The 17,451-nt window shown below is 44.1% G+C and overlaps 3 protein-coding genes and 4 non-coding genes across 7 annotated transcripts; all 7 read right to left on the minus strand.

Moving 5' to 3' along the window:
- Positions 1 to 2,138: 2,138 nt before the first annotated feature.
- Positions 2,139 to 5,228, minus strand: rpl13a (ribosomal protein L13a). Its single transcript, XM_027031335.2, has 7 exons — positions 5,191 to 5,228; positions 4,024 to 4,096; positions 3,690 to 3,755; positions 3,453 to 3,554; positions 3,163 to 3,248; positions 2,917 to 2,976; positions 2,139 to 2,392 (listed from the first exon to the last, which is right to left on the minus strand). The coding sequence occupies exons 1-7, from the start codon at positions 5,209 to 5,211 to the stop codon at positions 2,183 to 2,185; spliced, it is 618 nt and encodes a 205-aa protein (XP_026887136.1). The 5' UTR covers positions 5,212 to 5,228; the 3' UTR covers positions 2,139 to 2,182.
- LOC113590989 lies at positions 2,541 to 2,622 on the minus strand. Its single transcript, XR_003412150.1, has one exon. It is a non-coding gene; the product is annotated as a small nucleolar RNA Z195/SNORD33/SNORD32 family (small nucleolar RNA).
- Positions 3,046 to 3,122, minus strand: LOC113590991. Its single transcript, XR_003412152.1, has one exon. It is a non-coding gene; the product is annotated as a small nucleolar RNA SNORD34 (small nucleolar RNA).
- On the minus strand, positions 3,330 to 3,404 carry LOC113590992. The gene has a single exon (XR_003412153.1). It is a non-coding gene; the product is annotated as a small nucleolar RNA SNORD50 (small nucleolar RNA).
- On the minus strand, positions 3,822 to 3,905 carry LOC113590990. The gene has a single exon (XR_003412151.2). It is a non-coding gene; the product is annotated as a small nucleolar RNA Z195/SNORD33/SNORD32 family (small nucleolar RNA).
- Positions 5,229 to 5,931: 703 nt separating the features above from the next.
- Positions 5,932 to 7,673, minus strand: LOC113590984 (ATPase inhibitor B, mitochondrial-like). Its single transcript, XM_027031332.2, has 3 exons — positions 7,565 to 7,673; positions 6,864 to 6,976; positions 5,932 to 6,229 (listed from the first exon to the last, which is right to left on the minus strand). The coding sequence occupies exons 1-3, from the start codon at positions 7,631 to 7,633 to the stop codon at positions 6,088 to 6,090; spliced, it is 324 nt and encodes a 107-aa protein (XP_026887133.2). The 5' UTR covers positions 7,634 to 7,673; the 3' UTR covers positions 5,932 to 6,087.
- Positions 7,674 to 9,148: 1,475 nt separating this feature from the next.
- zmpste24 (zinc metallopeptidase, STE24 homolog) lies at positions 9,149 to 16,291 on the minus strand. The gene is made up of 10 exons (XM_035532866.1): positions 15,840 to 16,291; positions 14,608 to 14,754; positions 13,970 to 14,056; positions 13,548 to 13,664; positions 12,918 to 13,070; positions 12,538 to 12,679; positions 12,119 to 12,306; positions 11,762 to 11,866; positions 11,225 to 11,368; positions 9,149 to 11,006 (listed from the first exon to the last, which is right to left on the minus strand). The coding sequence occupies exons 1-10, from the start codon at positions 15,945 to 15,947 to the stop codon at positions 10,782 to 10,784; spliced, it is 1,416 nt and encodes a 471-aa protein (XP_035388759.1). The 5' UTR covers positions 15,948 to 16,291; the 3' UTR covers positions 9,149 to 10,781.
- Between the last annotated feature and the right edge of the window lie 1,160 nt (positions 16,292 to 17,451).

Below are 17,451 nucleotides of genomic sequence, written 5' to 3' on the forward strand. Positions count from 1 at the left end.
CTTCTTGTGTTTACCAGTGCGTCTGTTGCAAACCACCAACAGGATCAGCATCTGTGCCTTGCAATAAAGGAAACTGCTCCACCCTGTTTTGATGTAGAACCACGGGCTTGGCCCATGGGTCGTTCTTCACCGCTTCTCAGTGAAAAATCCTCCCCATGTCGAGCAAATCGAATCCCACCCGAAATAAAGAAACAGATCATTGAATGCAATGTCCCTCGGGTCTGTGTTAATATGATAGCCTGCTGTGTGCATCTTTAATGAGCTCTCACAGAGCCAAATGCTAACAACCTTGTTAAAGGTTGGAACCGCAGCTATAGGAGTATTGGACCTGACCAGCACCTTGGTATCTGCAGCTGGCCATTTGGCCAAGTTGGGGAAGTGAAGCAGAAAATTTAATAACCTTTTTGCATTCAAGTTAGCGAAGTCTCAGAAGGTCAAAGCAACACGGCAGTGTTCAGCACTTAATCCAACAGGAATGGGTTTTCCACGGCAGTGCCCAGAGCGTGTCCTCCTTCACGGCTTGGTAAAGGAACTTCAAACTGCTCAGCACTGCTGCGGTAAGGCAGTGGTTTAGAAAGAGGAGTGCAGTGAAAATCCAGAAATTGTCCGGCAGCAGTGCAGTGAGTAGACTGTGTCCAGCAGCAGTGCATTTCCTGTTGGTAAAGGCTTGGCTCTGTATTTCTAGATTTTGAAGTTTTGGCCCTTCAGAAACAGGCTGAGCAACACCGATTTCTTTACACAAACACCGCACATGCAAGCAACTTCCCTACTGAGTGTATTTCTAGTCTCTTAAAATAACATAAAATGACTCATGTGGGTGTTATTTTATATATATATATATATATATATATATATATATATATATATATATATATATATGTGAAAAATAGAGAACAGTCCATCAACAGTTCAGACATCTGAGTTTTGAGGTTTAGAGTGGCCTGGTCAGCTGGGCTGGGGCAAAGCGGAAGCCCGGCCAGCGTTGCAGGAGGTTCAGCTGTGTGCTGCTTCATTACGCTACAAATACATGAAGCTATTCCTGAACTACTTTCCGAATGTTTATTAACTACCGATTAAGGGAAGTCCAATATCTCACTAAAGGACAGAAGTTGATTTTTGGTGTATTACTTACATAAATGAAAATACCACATATTTCATTAAAATGGTCAGATTTAAATAGATTCCTGAAAGAAAACAGTTCCTGTCTAAACAGGAACATAGATTATCAGATTACCAAGCCTATTTTATCGACCATAGATGCAAATGTGATTCGGAATACGATGTATAAAGCATCTTTCCAAGTAATGGATTGTGTGTCAAGATATTAATATCTATTATAGTTAATTGAGCATGCTACCCTAGTGTAATCTGATTAAACCCGGTGTCTTGGAATGAAGAAAAACTAACGCACTGCCCTCAAGCGGTGAGATTAGATCACTGCATATGATCATCATGCACAAATAAATTGGTTCTCCACAACTGCATCCCGGCTAAATATGGCCTTCATAAAATTTCGGTCCAGTATATACGATTAAAACGTCCGCTTACCCAAGGACCGACATTAAGTTTTTTTTCTCCTGCAGTAAGCAGAACATGAACAGATTCTGCTAGACAAAAATGTACCAGTATCTCTATATTGGGTAGTCAGATTGGTGATAAATATACCGTACGTTCATGTGCTCTCTAGGAACAGAATCCATAGCCAAATAATCTTTGTGCAACACTTATGGCTTTGCAGGAAATTAATAACTGATGTTGAGAGTTTCATTGCTCTACCAGGTGTCACAGCTGCACTCCAACAGCCTTAGATCTTAAGATTTGTTGCTGCAAGACTGCCCAATGAGGGCCATTTATCCCTTCCTGACCAAAACACATCCCTAACAAACCCCTACTGAGTTTAATATTCATTTCAGTTCACATCCAATTTTAAAATATACCTACCTTCACTCCCGGACTACAATTAACCATACACCCATTTTGCTACATGTGCAGCTATTGCTGCAGTATGACAAAGTGCTGTTTCAGTAAGTCACACTAATGATAAATGCCACCATGTACTGTCTTCACCTTAAACAAAATTTGAAAGCAAGAAGCCTTCACAGCGTCAGTCTTTCAGGTAGGGCACAAACCAAACACACTTGAGTTTTTATAAACATTTATTACGACTGGGCACAGAGCGCGCTTAGACCAGCACACCGTACTGCTTCAGCACGGCCGTGTACTTGGCGATCTTGCTCTCCACGTTCTTCTCCGCCTGTTTGGACAGTTTGATCTGCACCTTCTTCTTGTTGTAGAACATTCTAGCCTTCTCCTTCCTGCGCTCCTCCAGGGTGGCTGTGATTGCCTGGTACTTCCAGCCCACCTCGTGAGCCAGGCGACCCAGCACAGCGAACTACCGCGGGGAAGGGGAGAGAACACTGGTCACCGGTGCCGTTAGGGCCAAGCCACAACAGGCATCAAGACAGACGGCACAGGAAAACTGAGCCTCACGCAAGCTTAGTTTACAGACTGATCTCCAGTTCAAGGGTTTTAAACGGTGCTCTGTCTCAGATGGTAGTGCATGTGAAGTATTCTCATGGTCGTTAAACTCAAATACTTCTGTGGAAAAACATCACTGACGAGCAGACGACCCATGTGAGGACAACATAGACGTGTAACCAGTTTTACACATCTGTCCTGGGATTTAGGACTCTCCTACAGAACTACCAAAGCTGTGATTTGCACTAGCTCAGTATCCGACAATCCACAAATGCAACCAATAAAGGCTCAAATGATGCCAGCCGATGGTTTAAAATCTGAGGCGTTATTGAGGGAGCTGACCCCCCCCCCCCCCCCCCCCCCCCATCATGTGCAACAGCGCAACATGAAATGATGACTGCGCTTTTATTTTGAAATGGGAGAGCAGGGGTGGCATACCTTGCGGGTGGGCTTCAGACGCACAATCTTAAGAGCAGCAGGGACCACCATGCGCTTCCTCTGTGGGAGACAATCACATAGTCATGGTAAGAAGCACCATGCGGACCTCGGTTGAATCGGCAAAGGACGAGGCGTCTCAGAACGATAGTGTTCTCACGGGAAACTCAAACAAGGTAGGTAATCAAGAGGTGCTCATCACAGACGCTTCCAGAGCGAACGCGTCGAACTGGAAACGAAGGGGCTTACCTTGTCGTAAGGAGGGGGGATGCCGTCAAACACCTTCAGCCTCTCCAGAGCTGCCTGACCCCGCTTGGTTTTGTGGGGAAGCATACCTGCACAAGGGCCGAGGGGAGAGGACACTCAATCAGCTGCTCCCGTACGAGAACACGTGCGGAGACTCAAGGAACTCGTCGAACTCAGTAGTCAGATCCGTAAACGTTGTCTCATCAATGCTTTCAGATTCGGGATAAATGTGTTCATCACAGTTCGACAGACAACCAAGAGGTGCAAATGCACGAATGAACAAAACGCTTCACCTCTGACTGTCCTCCAGAAGATCCTGCTGGGAGCTCTGAAGTGGTAGGGTCCACGGGACGGGTTCGTGTTCATCCTCTTACGAAGAAAAGCCAAGTACTTCACTACACAAACACAATGTTCAGATCACACCGCTGACAAAGTCACAGAATTACTGTTAATGAGTGTTAACAGAACGACCAGTGTTGACTGAGGAAAGTTAAGAGCACAACGCGTACACATTGTAGCAGGATACTTACATTTATTTCGGTAAAAGTTACCGGAGATGTTGATGCCCTCACATCTCACAACTACTATTTTGTGGCCTGTAGGAGACAAATTAAAACTCACAAAGAGCAAAAGCTGTCCAATACTCTTGCTGTTCATAACAGACCATCTCAGATGGTAGTGCATGCAAGTCTTCTCATGGCAATTAAAACTCAAGCAACGTGGATAAAAGGGACATCATGGACAGTGTACGCTTCAGCCCAAATTCCTGCAGCTGCTCTGTATTGGCCAGGACGGCTGCATGCGGCAATATGAACTTATAGCACATAAAATCGCCAACCAAATCAACCAAAAAAGTAAACTTACCCAGCAGAACTTGCTTTGCCACAAGAGCGGCGAGACGACCGAGCAAATGGCCTCTGCCGTCAATTACCAGAACCTTAATAAAGAAAAACGGCGAAAATCAGCTGTTTTTATCCTTTTACTCCCATGATCGCAGGTGTTTCTCTCGTGCGTTAAAGGTGGTCTCGTGACTGAGCTCAAATACTTCCGAGAACAAAAAAAAGAGGCAACTTGCATCTTAAAGCTTCATGCCAGAAGAGGCAAAATCGCATTAACCAGTCAGACCGGCGAAGGCCATTACGTTAACCGGAGTCAGACGGGCGAAGGCCATTACGTTAACCGGAGTCAGACCGGCGAAGGCCATTACGTTAACCGGAGTCAGACGGGCGAAGGCCATTACGTTAACCGGAGTCAGACGGGCGAAGGCCATTACGTTAACCGGAGTCAGACCGGCGAAGGCCATTACGTTGAGCGGAGTCAGACCGGCGAAGGCCATTACGTTGAGCGGAGTCAGACGGGCGAAGGCCATTACGTTGACCGGAGTCAGACGGGCGAAGGCCATTACGTTGACCGGAGTCAGACGGGCGAAGGCCATTACGTTGACCGGAGTCAGACCGGCGAAGGCCATTACGTTAACCGGAGTCAGACCGGCGAAGGCCATTACGTTGACCGCAGTCAGACTCGCCGAACCAGACTGCTCATAAGCGTCATGTTCTGTCACATAACAGAAAACTCTGGATAAAAGCTTTAAACCAAGAGCGCACCCACACCAGTCAGCTCACGGCTGTGCGCACGAAACACTCCGGGTGTCAACCGCATGGACGCGAGCTAGGCTAACGGCGCGAGCGTCCATGCCGGCTGACTAGCGCGCCAAACGCAGTCCCATGGAAAACCTCCACCCGGCCAACAGTCAGACAAGCCTGCTCAACCACACACATCCACGGTCGGGTGGATTTTCTGTCCCTGAGGCGAACGATCGAGTGACAACAGCAGACCCGCAGCCATCAGCCAAGCTGAGCCCCCTCGCCAGCTTTATTTAAAAAAAAAAACCGTCATCTTCCTCAATATTATTATTATACCGTAAGCACATAACAGCATATTTAATGAGTAATTTGCCCCCCTGGGAAAGCAGTCGCTAACGACACTCGCAAATGTATATTTTTAAGTCTTAAACACAGCGGTTAAACGCACCTTATGGTACCGGTCGGCCATGATGAGGGAAAGAAAGACATACGGGGCTTCCCGAAGTAAAAGGCAGGGGCGTGGGCGGGACTGCGCAGACCGGAAATGACGGTGTTTTTCCTGTGTCGTTTACATGAGCAGCGCCAATGAATGGACCATGGCGGAATTACAACAATAACGTAATTAGTTTTTAAAGTTTCGTGCATTTTGGGAACGAATATGGAGTCAGTATGACAGTATGTGTTCTCCCTGTGGACGAAGCCCATAGCTGAAGTGTGGGTAGCACCATGCTGCCCTTGCTTCACTAGGGGAGATAAAAGGGCACTGGACTCTACTGGACTCACCTTACTTACAGATCGAGCTGACACTAACAAAGCTAAGGCGAGGACTCTATCCAAAACATATCGAAACATCAACTGTAACAAATTACATCTGGGGGACACAGTTAGCGCATCTGCAGCAATGACGATGGAAAACTGCGCCGTTTTATGATTTCAGTAAATACATTTACATTAGTGTACATTGAGAAAGAATAAAGAAGAAACCCTCTCCCTTGACTAAAACATGCATGAACAACTAACTCCAAAATCCGCATTAATATGTAATCAGAATTTAGGTTTAATGTTGCAGATTGATTTGTTAAAACCATGCATCAAATGTACTTTAAAGAGCAATAAATAAATATGTCGATAGAGCATCTATTCTGCTTTGAACGTATGCATGCTGTAAAAAGCAATACCAGCAGCCTGGTTAATGAGTTTCTTGTTTTATTATCTTTCAAACAAACATTAACAGCTAATCAAACATACCAAAAACCATGGATAATGGAAAAGAGCCCCGAAGGCTGTAGGATTTGACCTTGACCCTGACCCACGAGCTATCTTCGCTGCCTCGGTCGGTGCACTCTCAGCCGTCGTGTTTGAGTTTGCCCATTCTGTCCTCGTGACGTCGGATCTCTTGCTGCAACCGCTCAATCTCCTTCTTGTGGTGGTCGATCTCCTCCTGATGGTGCTGTCTTAAAGCGGCCAACTGTTCTTTCTCCTTCTTCCTGGACCAAGACAAACACGGATGTGTGAAGAGCAGAATGAGGCAAACGGCAACGTTAAGTAACACGCTGGGCATTACGATGGCTGTCCAGTGGCCACATGGCCAGTCTGTACTGCGACACACCCTTACTAAGCCAAAGCAAGATTCCTCCAAGAAGGTACATGTTTGAAATATCATTTTAAACGCTATTAAATCTGTAATAACCTATAACGTCATTAAAAGCAAAGCAGAAATAACCACAGGGTGTCACATTTTGAATGCAGTTTTTTTTTTTTAAATTATTATTATTATTTTTTTTTAAATGGTATTGCACTGTGATTAGGAGACTACTGATCCTGGACCTGTTACTGAACCTAGGCTTGTCCCTGATGCTGGAATGTCACTGAACCTGAATCCAGCAAAGTCACCAACCTGTAAGGAACACGATGTTGTATATGGCTGTGTCAGGCCTTAGCATAAAGTGGAGCCCTTGCACTACTGTGACGGAGTAGAACTGTGAAAGAAGGTGAGGAGTGTTCAAACCAGCTCGCTCTGGGAAACCTCCCAACACTGAAGGCCATCTCGTCTTTATTCCACAACTGAGGGGGTGAAGAAGCAATCCGACAGCCGCAAAGCCAAATCAGGGCACTACTCACTTGAAGTACGTTTCTTCCTCAGCAGCCTGCCTCTTCCCAAACGCTCCCCCGGCCTCCCTGATGGAGCCTCCACCACCTCCACCCTTGCCTGCACCTCTCCCAAGTTCTCCGAGCTTTGGGAAGGACGGACAAACAAGATCATTTCAAAACATGGGCACAATAATGAAAGAGGTATATGATTTATATTAGATGCATAAGGCTGCTGTGTAGTGCCATATTAGTTCTGATGCATCTAAATGTAGTATACAGTTTGGTACATAGCATAACATGGTAAGCTTTTTAAACACCCCACTACACCACAGCGCTGTGTAGGAGAAACCTCTAGTGTTGCTAACTGCATGATACTAAGAAATGTGAAGGCCTGGGTTTGCCAAAATCACCCTAAAACAACGATCCTCTTTAAATGGAAGAGCAAGCATTACATTGAACACTCGCTCTTATTTAAGACGAGCTTAACACCACGATGGTTTTGGAAAATGGGGCCCAGAACGGAGTTACGACACCAGACACATCTCCTTTACCACTGCAACCCACTCAGGCACAGAGACGCAGGTCTTCCAATGTCCATGCGTCAGTCTCTACATATTCCCAAACACCACCGGTGAAGAAAAAAAAAAGATAACTAGAAATAAATAATGTAGATGAGCTGCGAATTGCAGGACGCCAAAATCACGAAAGCAAAGCAAAGGGTAACGATCTACCTGCTCGGACGACATTCTGAGCTGAATGGCAAGGAAGTTTCTCAAATCTGGGTGCAGGAATCTCGCCATCGTCGGTGCGCACGGACACGCTCGAGGTTGTCATGTGCCCTTGCTCGTATAAACGGGCAAACCGGGAGCAACCATTGGAGCTCGCGGGGAGGCCGGTGACGTGACGGCAACGCTTAAATCACGGGATTCATGCACAAAGCCATTTCGTTGCATTAAAATACAGCGGGTAAGCTAAATAAATTGTGAATTAAATGTAATTAACTTGTTGCATGAACTGGGGTGCGTTTGTAATGACTGTTAACAGCGAGACCGGAGGACGGAAGGTACCTCGCGCGGGTTATTTATAAATGTGACGGGATGTTATTTCTCGCGTTCAGACGCTTCCAAGGTGAAGCGGTGGCGAGTTGGTGTGCGCGTTTCTGAACCAAACTAAAAACGTCTGCTTCACTTTTTTTTTTGGTTTGTTTGTTTGTTTGCTGTTTGCTGTTTCACAGACATCGGTTTCGCAAGAACAGTGCTGACAACCAGCACTTACAGTTTATTATACACATGGGCTTGGGCAGGTATGCCGACAGCTCTAACTCTACATATTGTAAAGAAATCCGAAGTCTGTGACAAACAGGAACCCGGGCATATGAATAGGTGGAGTTTGTTTTAGAACATGATTGAATACCTTTATATAATAATATTTCTGTAAGTCGCTTTAGACGAGGGATAAAGGGCATCTAATGTAATAATGACGTCATGAAAAGAGACTAAAATGTAATGAAATAACAAAATGCTGTTAAACCAGCAAGCAAGAAGGAGAGAGCTGAGGGGCATATGACCTTTCGGGTAGCTGTAGCCTCAGAACTACAGCAGAAAAGACACTCACAATCTTTCTGAACATCTGCCCAGGTCTGTTTTCATACTACTATTACTGTATATACTTTTCCAGATTTCTTAATTGTGTTGGTAATGTTGTTATATGCTATAAGTGTATCTGCCATCTGCATAGTATGTTTTTTTGCAGATCCACCCACTGGTGCCCTACATGTTCCTGTGCTTAATGATCCCGTATTTCCTAGTTATTGTAGTTTGCACTTGTGTTCTCTTGTGTTGCACCGCGGTCCTGGAGGAACATTATAATTTCCCCGTGTACTTGTATATAGCGAGAATGACAAGAGAAGCCCTCATGATTTGACATGACTTGATTACATACACACACACGCACGCACGCACACACAAGCGTGATCCAGGATGTGGGCATACATACATAACAGCTAAGTGATTGCATATCTAAGACAAGCTAAGTGGATCATCATGTTGTATAGGATAGGAAATCAAAAACCCAGGGCAGCATGGAGGTAAATGAACAACCACTTCTAAGTTCTGCATTGACAGAAATAGTAGAATCCAGCAATGGATGTAATGTAAATATCCAAATTTTATCTGAATCAGACGCAAAGGTCCGACAGGCAGATAAACTACCATTTTAAGTTTCACTTGCCGTTTTAAAGGTCATTTAAACCTTTCCACACACAGCTGTTCTACCAACAGCTCAGTACAGTGAGTACACAGAGACCAAGACAAGGCCATCGTGAAAAGGTTTATTCACGAGACAAAGTACGTCCATCAACATCACGTTAACACTGCAAACCGCAAACGAAGATGCGCAGAGGGAGAGGCCAAAGGGCAGGGACTTTGAAGAGAGCAATGTCAAAAATAAAAACCAAACCAAAAAACTAACAGGACTGAATCTCAAACGGCTGTCTACCCAACATATGATGCACTACACGGGTTAGGAGAGCAGTTGGCTTATGCCCGATGTGTGTGTAGTGAATAGAGAGCATGAGGTCGTTTGACACTCAGTCTGGAACGTTTAACCACACCAGGAGAGCCTCCACAGCTCATTTGCTGCCGTTTTTCTCACTCATACACTGGCTACGCTCAGGGCGGGAAATGAAACAGAAGCAGTCAAACATTATTCAACCATAACGGCAAACCTCAAATCGGAGGGGGGGGTGTCACACGCATAGGTTCAAGCTGGAGAATAGAGTCCCCTGCCTGACTCTCAGCTTCCAGGCTACTCACGCAAGTGCCTTACTCTACACAAGTCAGGAGTTTCCTTTCCAGGCATATATTTGGACTTTATGTAAGGAAAACAAAAACAGGAAACATTAAAGGATGGGTTTACTTCTTCATTTCTAAACACACACAAACACGCTCAGGCACCGAGAACGGAGGGGAAAAAACAAAAACTGATTAATAAAACATTTTTAGAACTATTCTACATATTTCTCTAATTTGAAGTTTGGCCTCAATTTACAAAAAAATGAACAATGTATTTACATAATTTGTGTTGGTTCCAAAATTCTTTAAGTAAAATTAAATGTTACTTGGATGACAAAAGAACTGAAAAAACCTTAAAAGCAAATGGACTGACCCTACACATAAAAGTTATCAAGAACCCCACTTCTGTGCCATCTGAAAGCCTTCATAAGAGTTTCTCAGGAGGTTGTCACTAGTATCTGTCACTCACACACAAAGCCCGACATGATTGGTTGCCATGCCTAGCCAAGGCCAACCCACACAGCAGCTGTTTTCAAGGATCCTTAAATAAAGCCAATAATGTGTGGAGCTACGGCAAGCCGGAGAGGACATTTCAGTCAATTACAAAATAAAAAGTAATTTAAACAAGCGGGAGAAACTTTCAAAAGGTATATATAAGTAACAGCACCTGCTTTAGTTATTCAGAAAAGGACCAGTACCAGTAAGTATGGTCAGCTTCGTAAAACCAGTGTTTGTCAATTCTGTTGCCTATGCGTTGCACATGTTGTGACTTTCTTGTTCTGACACACCCTTCGACCCTTCTGAAGGGCTAATTAAATAACCGATGGTTTCAGTCGGGTGTGTGGTGTGTAGGACAGAGAAAAAAAATAAAATAAAAACCCACACATGCACTAGTGGCACCTCCCACAAGCCTGGGAAACACTGTTCTGATGTGTAAGGCCCTATGGAATTCAAAAAATTAAACAATTAAAACAGTTACAGAACTTGGGACAATCAATCAATCAACCAAGGAGCAAATTAAGGAATAAAGTTTTTTTTCTTAAAAGAGACAGGCTGAGGGAGACATTTTTTGTTTTCTTCACGAAGCCAGAAGCGGCCGGCGGAGCCCCTTCCTGGGAGGGCCCGGCGGTGAGCACGGCGCCCCCTTGTGGAACCGTCAGTCCTGCTTGGGCCCTTTGAGGGCCCTGAGGCGCTCCAGCAGCGGCGGGTGTGAGTAGTGCCATGTGGAGAAGAGCCAGTCGGCCACGGGGAAGCCCAGGTTGTCTTTGTTCAGCTTGATGAGGGCGGAGTGGAGCTCGGCGGAGCGGCCCATGTCCCGCGCGAACGCGTCCGCCTGGAACTCGAACCGACGGCTCAGAACCGTCAGGCAGAAGGAGAGCAGCTGGGCGGTGCCGAGCAGAACGGAGGGGAAGAGAAGAGATGAGAAAGAGACAGCAGAGGAGGCAGGACAGAGAAGAGACTGTTAGAATATGGGTGAACATGTTATGAATCTGGCATGTGACACATACATATGTGATAACTGCAGCCATTTAGGACTTCTTTATACTTGCTGGTTAAGCCCCAGAGTAGGGTGCGAAAAGGTCACTACGGTTGCTGTACCTCATTGTAAGGCGAGAAGATGAACTGGAAGATGATCATCAGACCAATCAGCGTTGGCTGGCTGTCATGGAAACCGAAAGCCAGGAAGAGCTCTTTCTGACCAATCAGAGCAGCGAAAAGGAAGAAGCAGAGGAAGGAGTTCATCTGTGGAGGGGAGAAGGAAAAAAAAACAAGTGGGGAAAAGCTTCCTCTTCAGAATACGAACATCCCTCTGACAGACGGTGCGCCGTCAAACGTAAACACGTTCGAGGACTGGGACTCTACACGTCTTTGTACCACGTATTTACAAGGGCATGAATGACTGAAAATGTCAAATACCTCCAACCACAGTGTAAGAGTAAACGTCTGCAACTGCAGACCTTAAATCCAGTTTCTGGTTCTGGATTTCACAATCACTGGTGGTTAATCGCAGCTGATTGGAAACCGTGTCATTATATCTGACTCCAATGTAAAGGGATGGCGGAATCTCTGGAGTAGTCTTGTAGTCTGTGTTTTGACTCACCTGCCAAATGATGTCCTGTGAAGAGGCGAACTCACCTGACTAATCACGATATTCTTCACCGTGTGGCCCAGCTTCCAGTGGCCTAGCTCATGACCAAGGACCGCAAGAACCTCATGGTTACTGCAGCCTTGTTTCTTGTTCTAGCAAAATTGATAAAGAAACATTTGATAAAGTCGGTTCTTTGACACTCATTGAGTACTCCGACAACATTTCAGCTGTGCAACAGAGCCGAACGACTCGAACACATTTTTAACAGTACACGCATTAAGAATCCTGGGATGAATCTAACAACAGTATATTTATGGTGAGTTTGGGTCAATCTGATTGGTTAAACATCCTGACCACACCCCCCAGCCCCTCACAGTCCTCAGGCCCATAGACACGGTCCCGACCTTGGGTTGGGGCTTGGCCCTTTCCTCTCCGGCTGCCTCGTTCTCGTCCGTCTGTCCGGCGGCTGCGTGTTCCTCGTCCTTCTTGTTCATAGGAGAGAAGTCCTCCAGCAGCGTATCGAACAACACGATACGCTTGTTCTTGAAGAAGCCGTAGAAGTAGGCATTGCTGTGGGAAGACCGTTTGGAACCTGGGCAAAGACAAAATTATACTGACCATCAGACATAAGAGTTAAATATGGAAAGAGACTGGGTGGCTTAACCCTGAGAAATGTTTAAATATTTTTAATTAATATTCTCAGATAAATCTTTTTTTTTTTCATATCAGGATCCCAGAGGTTCTTCCGCTTTTGGCTGCTGGCCATTTGTAGAACTGGGCCCCTAGTGTGCTGTGATAGTGTATAAAATGACACTGCTGGTACCTTCCACCACGTAGATCTTGGTGAGGGGGAAGCAGATGGACTTGGCCATGTTCTCAATATCTGTTTTGAGATCTCCTTCAGGCAGTGGGGTGAACTTGTCAAACAGGGGAGCGATGTAGTCCGCATAGATAGTCACAAGTACCTTCACAGTGAAATAGTAAGAGAAATAAAGTAAAAACAGATTGTTGAGAGAGGGTGAGTTTATTTAACCAAGTTACATTTCACAAATCATACGAGGCATGGGATTTCTGCCATAACGGAGTCACAATGACAACATTCACTAGAACACCACAGTGTAATTTAGCAACGTATGCCAGCCATAAAGCCCAGGTAGGGGTTTACTAATTGCCAACGAGTGATTTGTACGCAGCCCTACTAACCAGAGAGACGATGAGAGTGAAGAGCCAGGCATAGATGAAGAAATAATCCCCACCGATCTTTATGATGTACAGCAGCAGAGAGGTGACTGGCAGGAGAATACACTGAGTGACTGCAAACTTCTTTAGGGCATCCTTCAGGAAAAAGCTTAGCGTCTGAGAGAGAGAGAGAGAGAGAGAGAGAGAGAGAGAGAATAAGAGTGTGAGTGAGTGAGTAAATGAGAGAGAGTGAGAGAGTGAGTGAGTGTGAGTGTGTGAGTGAGAGTGAGAGGAGAGAGTGAGAATGAGAGTGAATGAGTGAGGAGAGTGAGGGTGAGAGTGAGCGAGAGTGAGAGGAGAGAGTGAGAGTAAGCGAGAGAGAGTGAGCGAGAGAATGAGAGAGAGAGAGAGAGAGAGAGAGAGAGAGAGAGAGAGAGAGAGAGAGAGAATTTAATAACAAAACACAATGAATGACAAGAGACACAAAGTCATCTATACTGAAGCAGTTGGCTTTTCCAATTTTCCAACAGGTTTTAGCTTCATGCTCTGTGATGCTAAAGCAAAGTTTTCCTCATCCGTTTCATTCACCGTGATGCTACGTGAAACTTTCCGGTGGTGCGAGGAGGAGGCGAAGGCTCAGGCAGTGGAGCTCACCTGCTGGTTGAAGCCATGCTTCTCCTCAATGACGAACGTGCTGTAGAGGCTCCAGGGCAGGCCCGTCAGAGCACTGAACAGAGTGGCCAGCAGCAGAAAGACCAGAGACTGGGAGATCTGGAGCAGGAAACGGAAACGACACATGAGCCGAGCGAACCCGCTGAGACCTCGGAGCGATTTTACCATGCAGCTTTGTGACACAGGCACTCCTGTTTCATAAATGATACGTTTATGTGAAATCTGCTCTGAGAGGTTTTTATAAGATATATTTCCTCTTAATTTCACTATAATCACGACCAAACAGTACAAGTAAAGCGGAGTAAAGGTATTTTCCTCCACTTTTACAATGCAAGTGTAAGGGGGAAAGTGATGAGTGGGTGGGGTCTAAAGGGATAAGTGAGGAGAGTGCTGTTCACGCCCACCTCGTACTCTGGGCCCAGGCCGAAGCGGGCAGTGACGAAACCCGAGATCCGCCAGAGGAAGGGGATACCACCCAGCCACAGGATCAGCTGGAGGAGGACACAGACACAAGGCCGTCAGCCCATTGGAGGAGTGGAGACATGGCTGTCAGCCCATTGGAGGCGTGGAGACATGGCTGTCAGCCCATTGGAGGAGTGGAGACATGGCTGTCAGCCCGTTGGACGGGAGGGGTCTGCTGCATGGCACTCTGACCCGCCTCCTCCAATGCGTCTGAGCTCGTAAGCCTATCATGCCTTTTGCAAGCTGAATCAACTGTGCTCAACATGGGCAAAGTTGAACTGTGCAGCACCGCCAGACCTGTAGGACCAGGACGGGGAACAAACCTCTGTAGCATTGTTCCCTTTTATTTTCATTTTTGTATTTAGCTCAAGTTTCCATGAGTACTTTGACTGACCAAAACTGTACAGCTGTGATGCTCTTTATTTACCCAGAAATGGGGAGTGAAGATACAGTGGCCAATCAGTTGAATGGATTGTTCAGGGATTACAGAAACCTACACTGGATTTGAACCTAAGGTCCACCATGGAGCTTGGTGTGAGCGGCTGTTCGTGGTTAGAGCACTTTTCAGTCAGTCACTCACCGTTCCTTCAGTCTCTGAATACAATCCAGACCAGAAACCAAAGTTGCTCTTGTCTAACTGGTAGAGCCGTGACTTCGCAAAAGTGTCTGAATCCATGATCTTCCCCAGCTCCGTGGGCACGTGCATGGTAGATCTGTATACCCTCCTCTGAGGCAGATAGGAAAATATGGTGCATATTGTGTAATTCAAGACACGTGATTTATACATCATGTATTTCGACACTTTATATTCGACTCTGTGAGTAGGATTAAAATGCAGAAACACTTGCTTGTCCCATAAGACAAGGTTTTATAAGCACTGATACTGATGTGCTTTGTTAACGTGCCAAGTATACAGCTAAACATTACTGCAGAACTCTCATGATTATCTCAAAACAGTATAATATTACATTGACAGCATTTGGCAGACACTTTTACCCAGAGCGACTTAGATAAAATTATCAACACATTTCAATAAACAGGTGTATAAGATTGCAAGACGACAGCATCATCTATTGGTATACTAAGGAAATATACGGAGGGATTTTCAGTACATTTTCAAAAATCAAATTACAGAGATAGTGATGTTGCATTCCTGGAAATTTCTTATGTATTAATTGGGTAACAAAGCATATTAATGCTAACATACACAAAAACATATTGGTGGATATGCCATGTTCACTATTTCTAATAACCTTATATTGAAAGTTCATATACTGATCTTTAATCAAAATTCACAATCCAAATTAAACAAAATAGACAAAAACACTATTTTCATAGAAACCCTCAATACAAATGAAAAATATGTAGTTTAAGTTAAAAGTTACAACGGGTACTTAGTCAATTATTGTTTATATACATTTAAGGTATTTTAGCTGACGCTTTTATCCAAAGCTACTTACAATTACGACTGAATACAACTCAAGCAATCAAGGCCTTGCTCAGGGGCAACTTGGCAGTGGCGGGACTTGAACCGGCAACCTTCCGATTACAAGTCAAGCACCTTCACCACTGAGCTCTATACAATCTACAATCAGAGCTCTGTCTCACACCGGGAATGCAGTTCAAGATCACCCAACTTTTACATTTAAATGGTGTTTCTCCGAATTCACAAAAATCAATCTCACTTGCAGTTGAAGCTTAATAAGTAAGTAAACCGGTAAATACGTTCAACAGCTGATTTCCATACCAGACTGTTCACAGAGAGACTAAGGCTGGCCTTGGTTACTCCACCATGCAAACGAAGGCAGTTACCTGTCTGAAGGCGAGGTAGGCCTCCCAAACATAAACCGTCCACGAGAACACCAGGACGGCGTAAAATATTTGACCTTCAACGGGTAATTCCAGTATTTCCTTCAACATTTTTGCTCCCACGTTGCCTTTATGGAGACAGTTAGTAGACAGTTATAGGGAGGGGAAATCAGCAGCTAGCTAGCTAGGTTGTTAGCTAGCTAGCTATCGTTCAACACAGCTCCAAACAGCAGTGTTCGCCGCAAGAAATTATAAGATTGAAAAGTCGATAGGATTTATCAAATGTTTAATTAGAATGAATTTTAAAAAAATCTCAAATTTGCTAATAATATCAGGTCATCTTCTGGAAACGTTAGCTAGCTACTTCCCATTCATGTGCAACTGAGTGTGCAACTACATGCTGTTCTCGATCTGAAACCAAGACAAATTATGTTTAGTTCCGAGTCTACGTATCAGTAGCGCACAAAATTATGCAAGTTAATCACGTATCCCCGTAATCTCCGTATTGACTCTATGACCCTGGACTACTCTGACTGCGATTTAGGATTTGCCTCTTTACCGCTCACAATTACAATAATCCCCATACACTGTCTGGTCATTTTATGATCCCCATACACTGTCTGGTCATTTTATAATGCCCAGTTGTTGAGTCCACCCTGTTGCCATCAACCCTGAAAGATAATTTCCTTCTGTATTCTACTATCTTGCATCGCGCCGATCTACAATGCTGTATTAAATAGGATTATGTTTACATGTGATAAATGTGTCACTGAAAATTGGTTAATATTTTTATAATGTATATTTCTTTTAAATATTGATATCAGGAATTACAAAAGCTGTGCAAGAGACAGAGAATGTGCGCTCGCTTCAGTTCCAAGATCAAAGAATGACGCATCCACATATATTTGCCGCTCGGCACTAACCCACTCGCAGTTGGGCAGTAGCGTAGTTATTGGTATTAAAGATATAAAACTGTTTTACATTAAATTAATTAGCTTGTGACTATTTTTAAACTTAGTAGCTGAATATTATTGGTAAATGCTACATTGCTTTCTTAACGAACACAATGTATCTATATTTTAAGACCACCATGCATATAATGTAACCAATGATTGAAGATATAATTAATTATTGCGCAATTACCAAATACGTGGGATTATGCAAAACGTAACCTAGAGGTGTCCCGAAAACGGAACCTAGATTCGTGTAGCTGCTAACTGCGTGCTGTTACGTTGATCATTATTTTCTGGGAAAGTTATTTTAAAATAGCTATCAAATAAGCCCTATGGTCAATAATAATAATAATAATAATAATAATAATTATTATTATTATTATAACAACAACAACAACAATTATTATTATTGTTGTTGTTATAATAATAATTATTATTATTAATAATAATAATAATAATAATAATAATTATTATTATTATTAGTATTATTAACAACAACACGTTCTTCATATTATAAATTATTGTATCTGCGCGTAGACCTAACTCATTAATTTTTCCTAAATGCATTAGTTATGTGAAACTGTTCACAAGCACACGTGTTTTCCCATACAATACAGCTAGAATTCATGTCCTTTCTTGTGTAATGCGTTCGTGTTTCTACA

The sequence above is a fragment of the Electrophorus electricus genome, chromosome 13 (assembly GCF_013358815.1).
Source record: "Electrophorus electricus isolate fEleEle1 chromosome 13, fEleEle1.pri, whole genome shotgun sequence".
Classification (NCBI taxonomy): Eukaryota; Metazoa; Chordata; class Actinopteri; order Gymnotiformes; family Gymnotidae; genus Electrophorus; species Electrophorus electricus.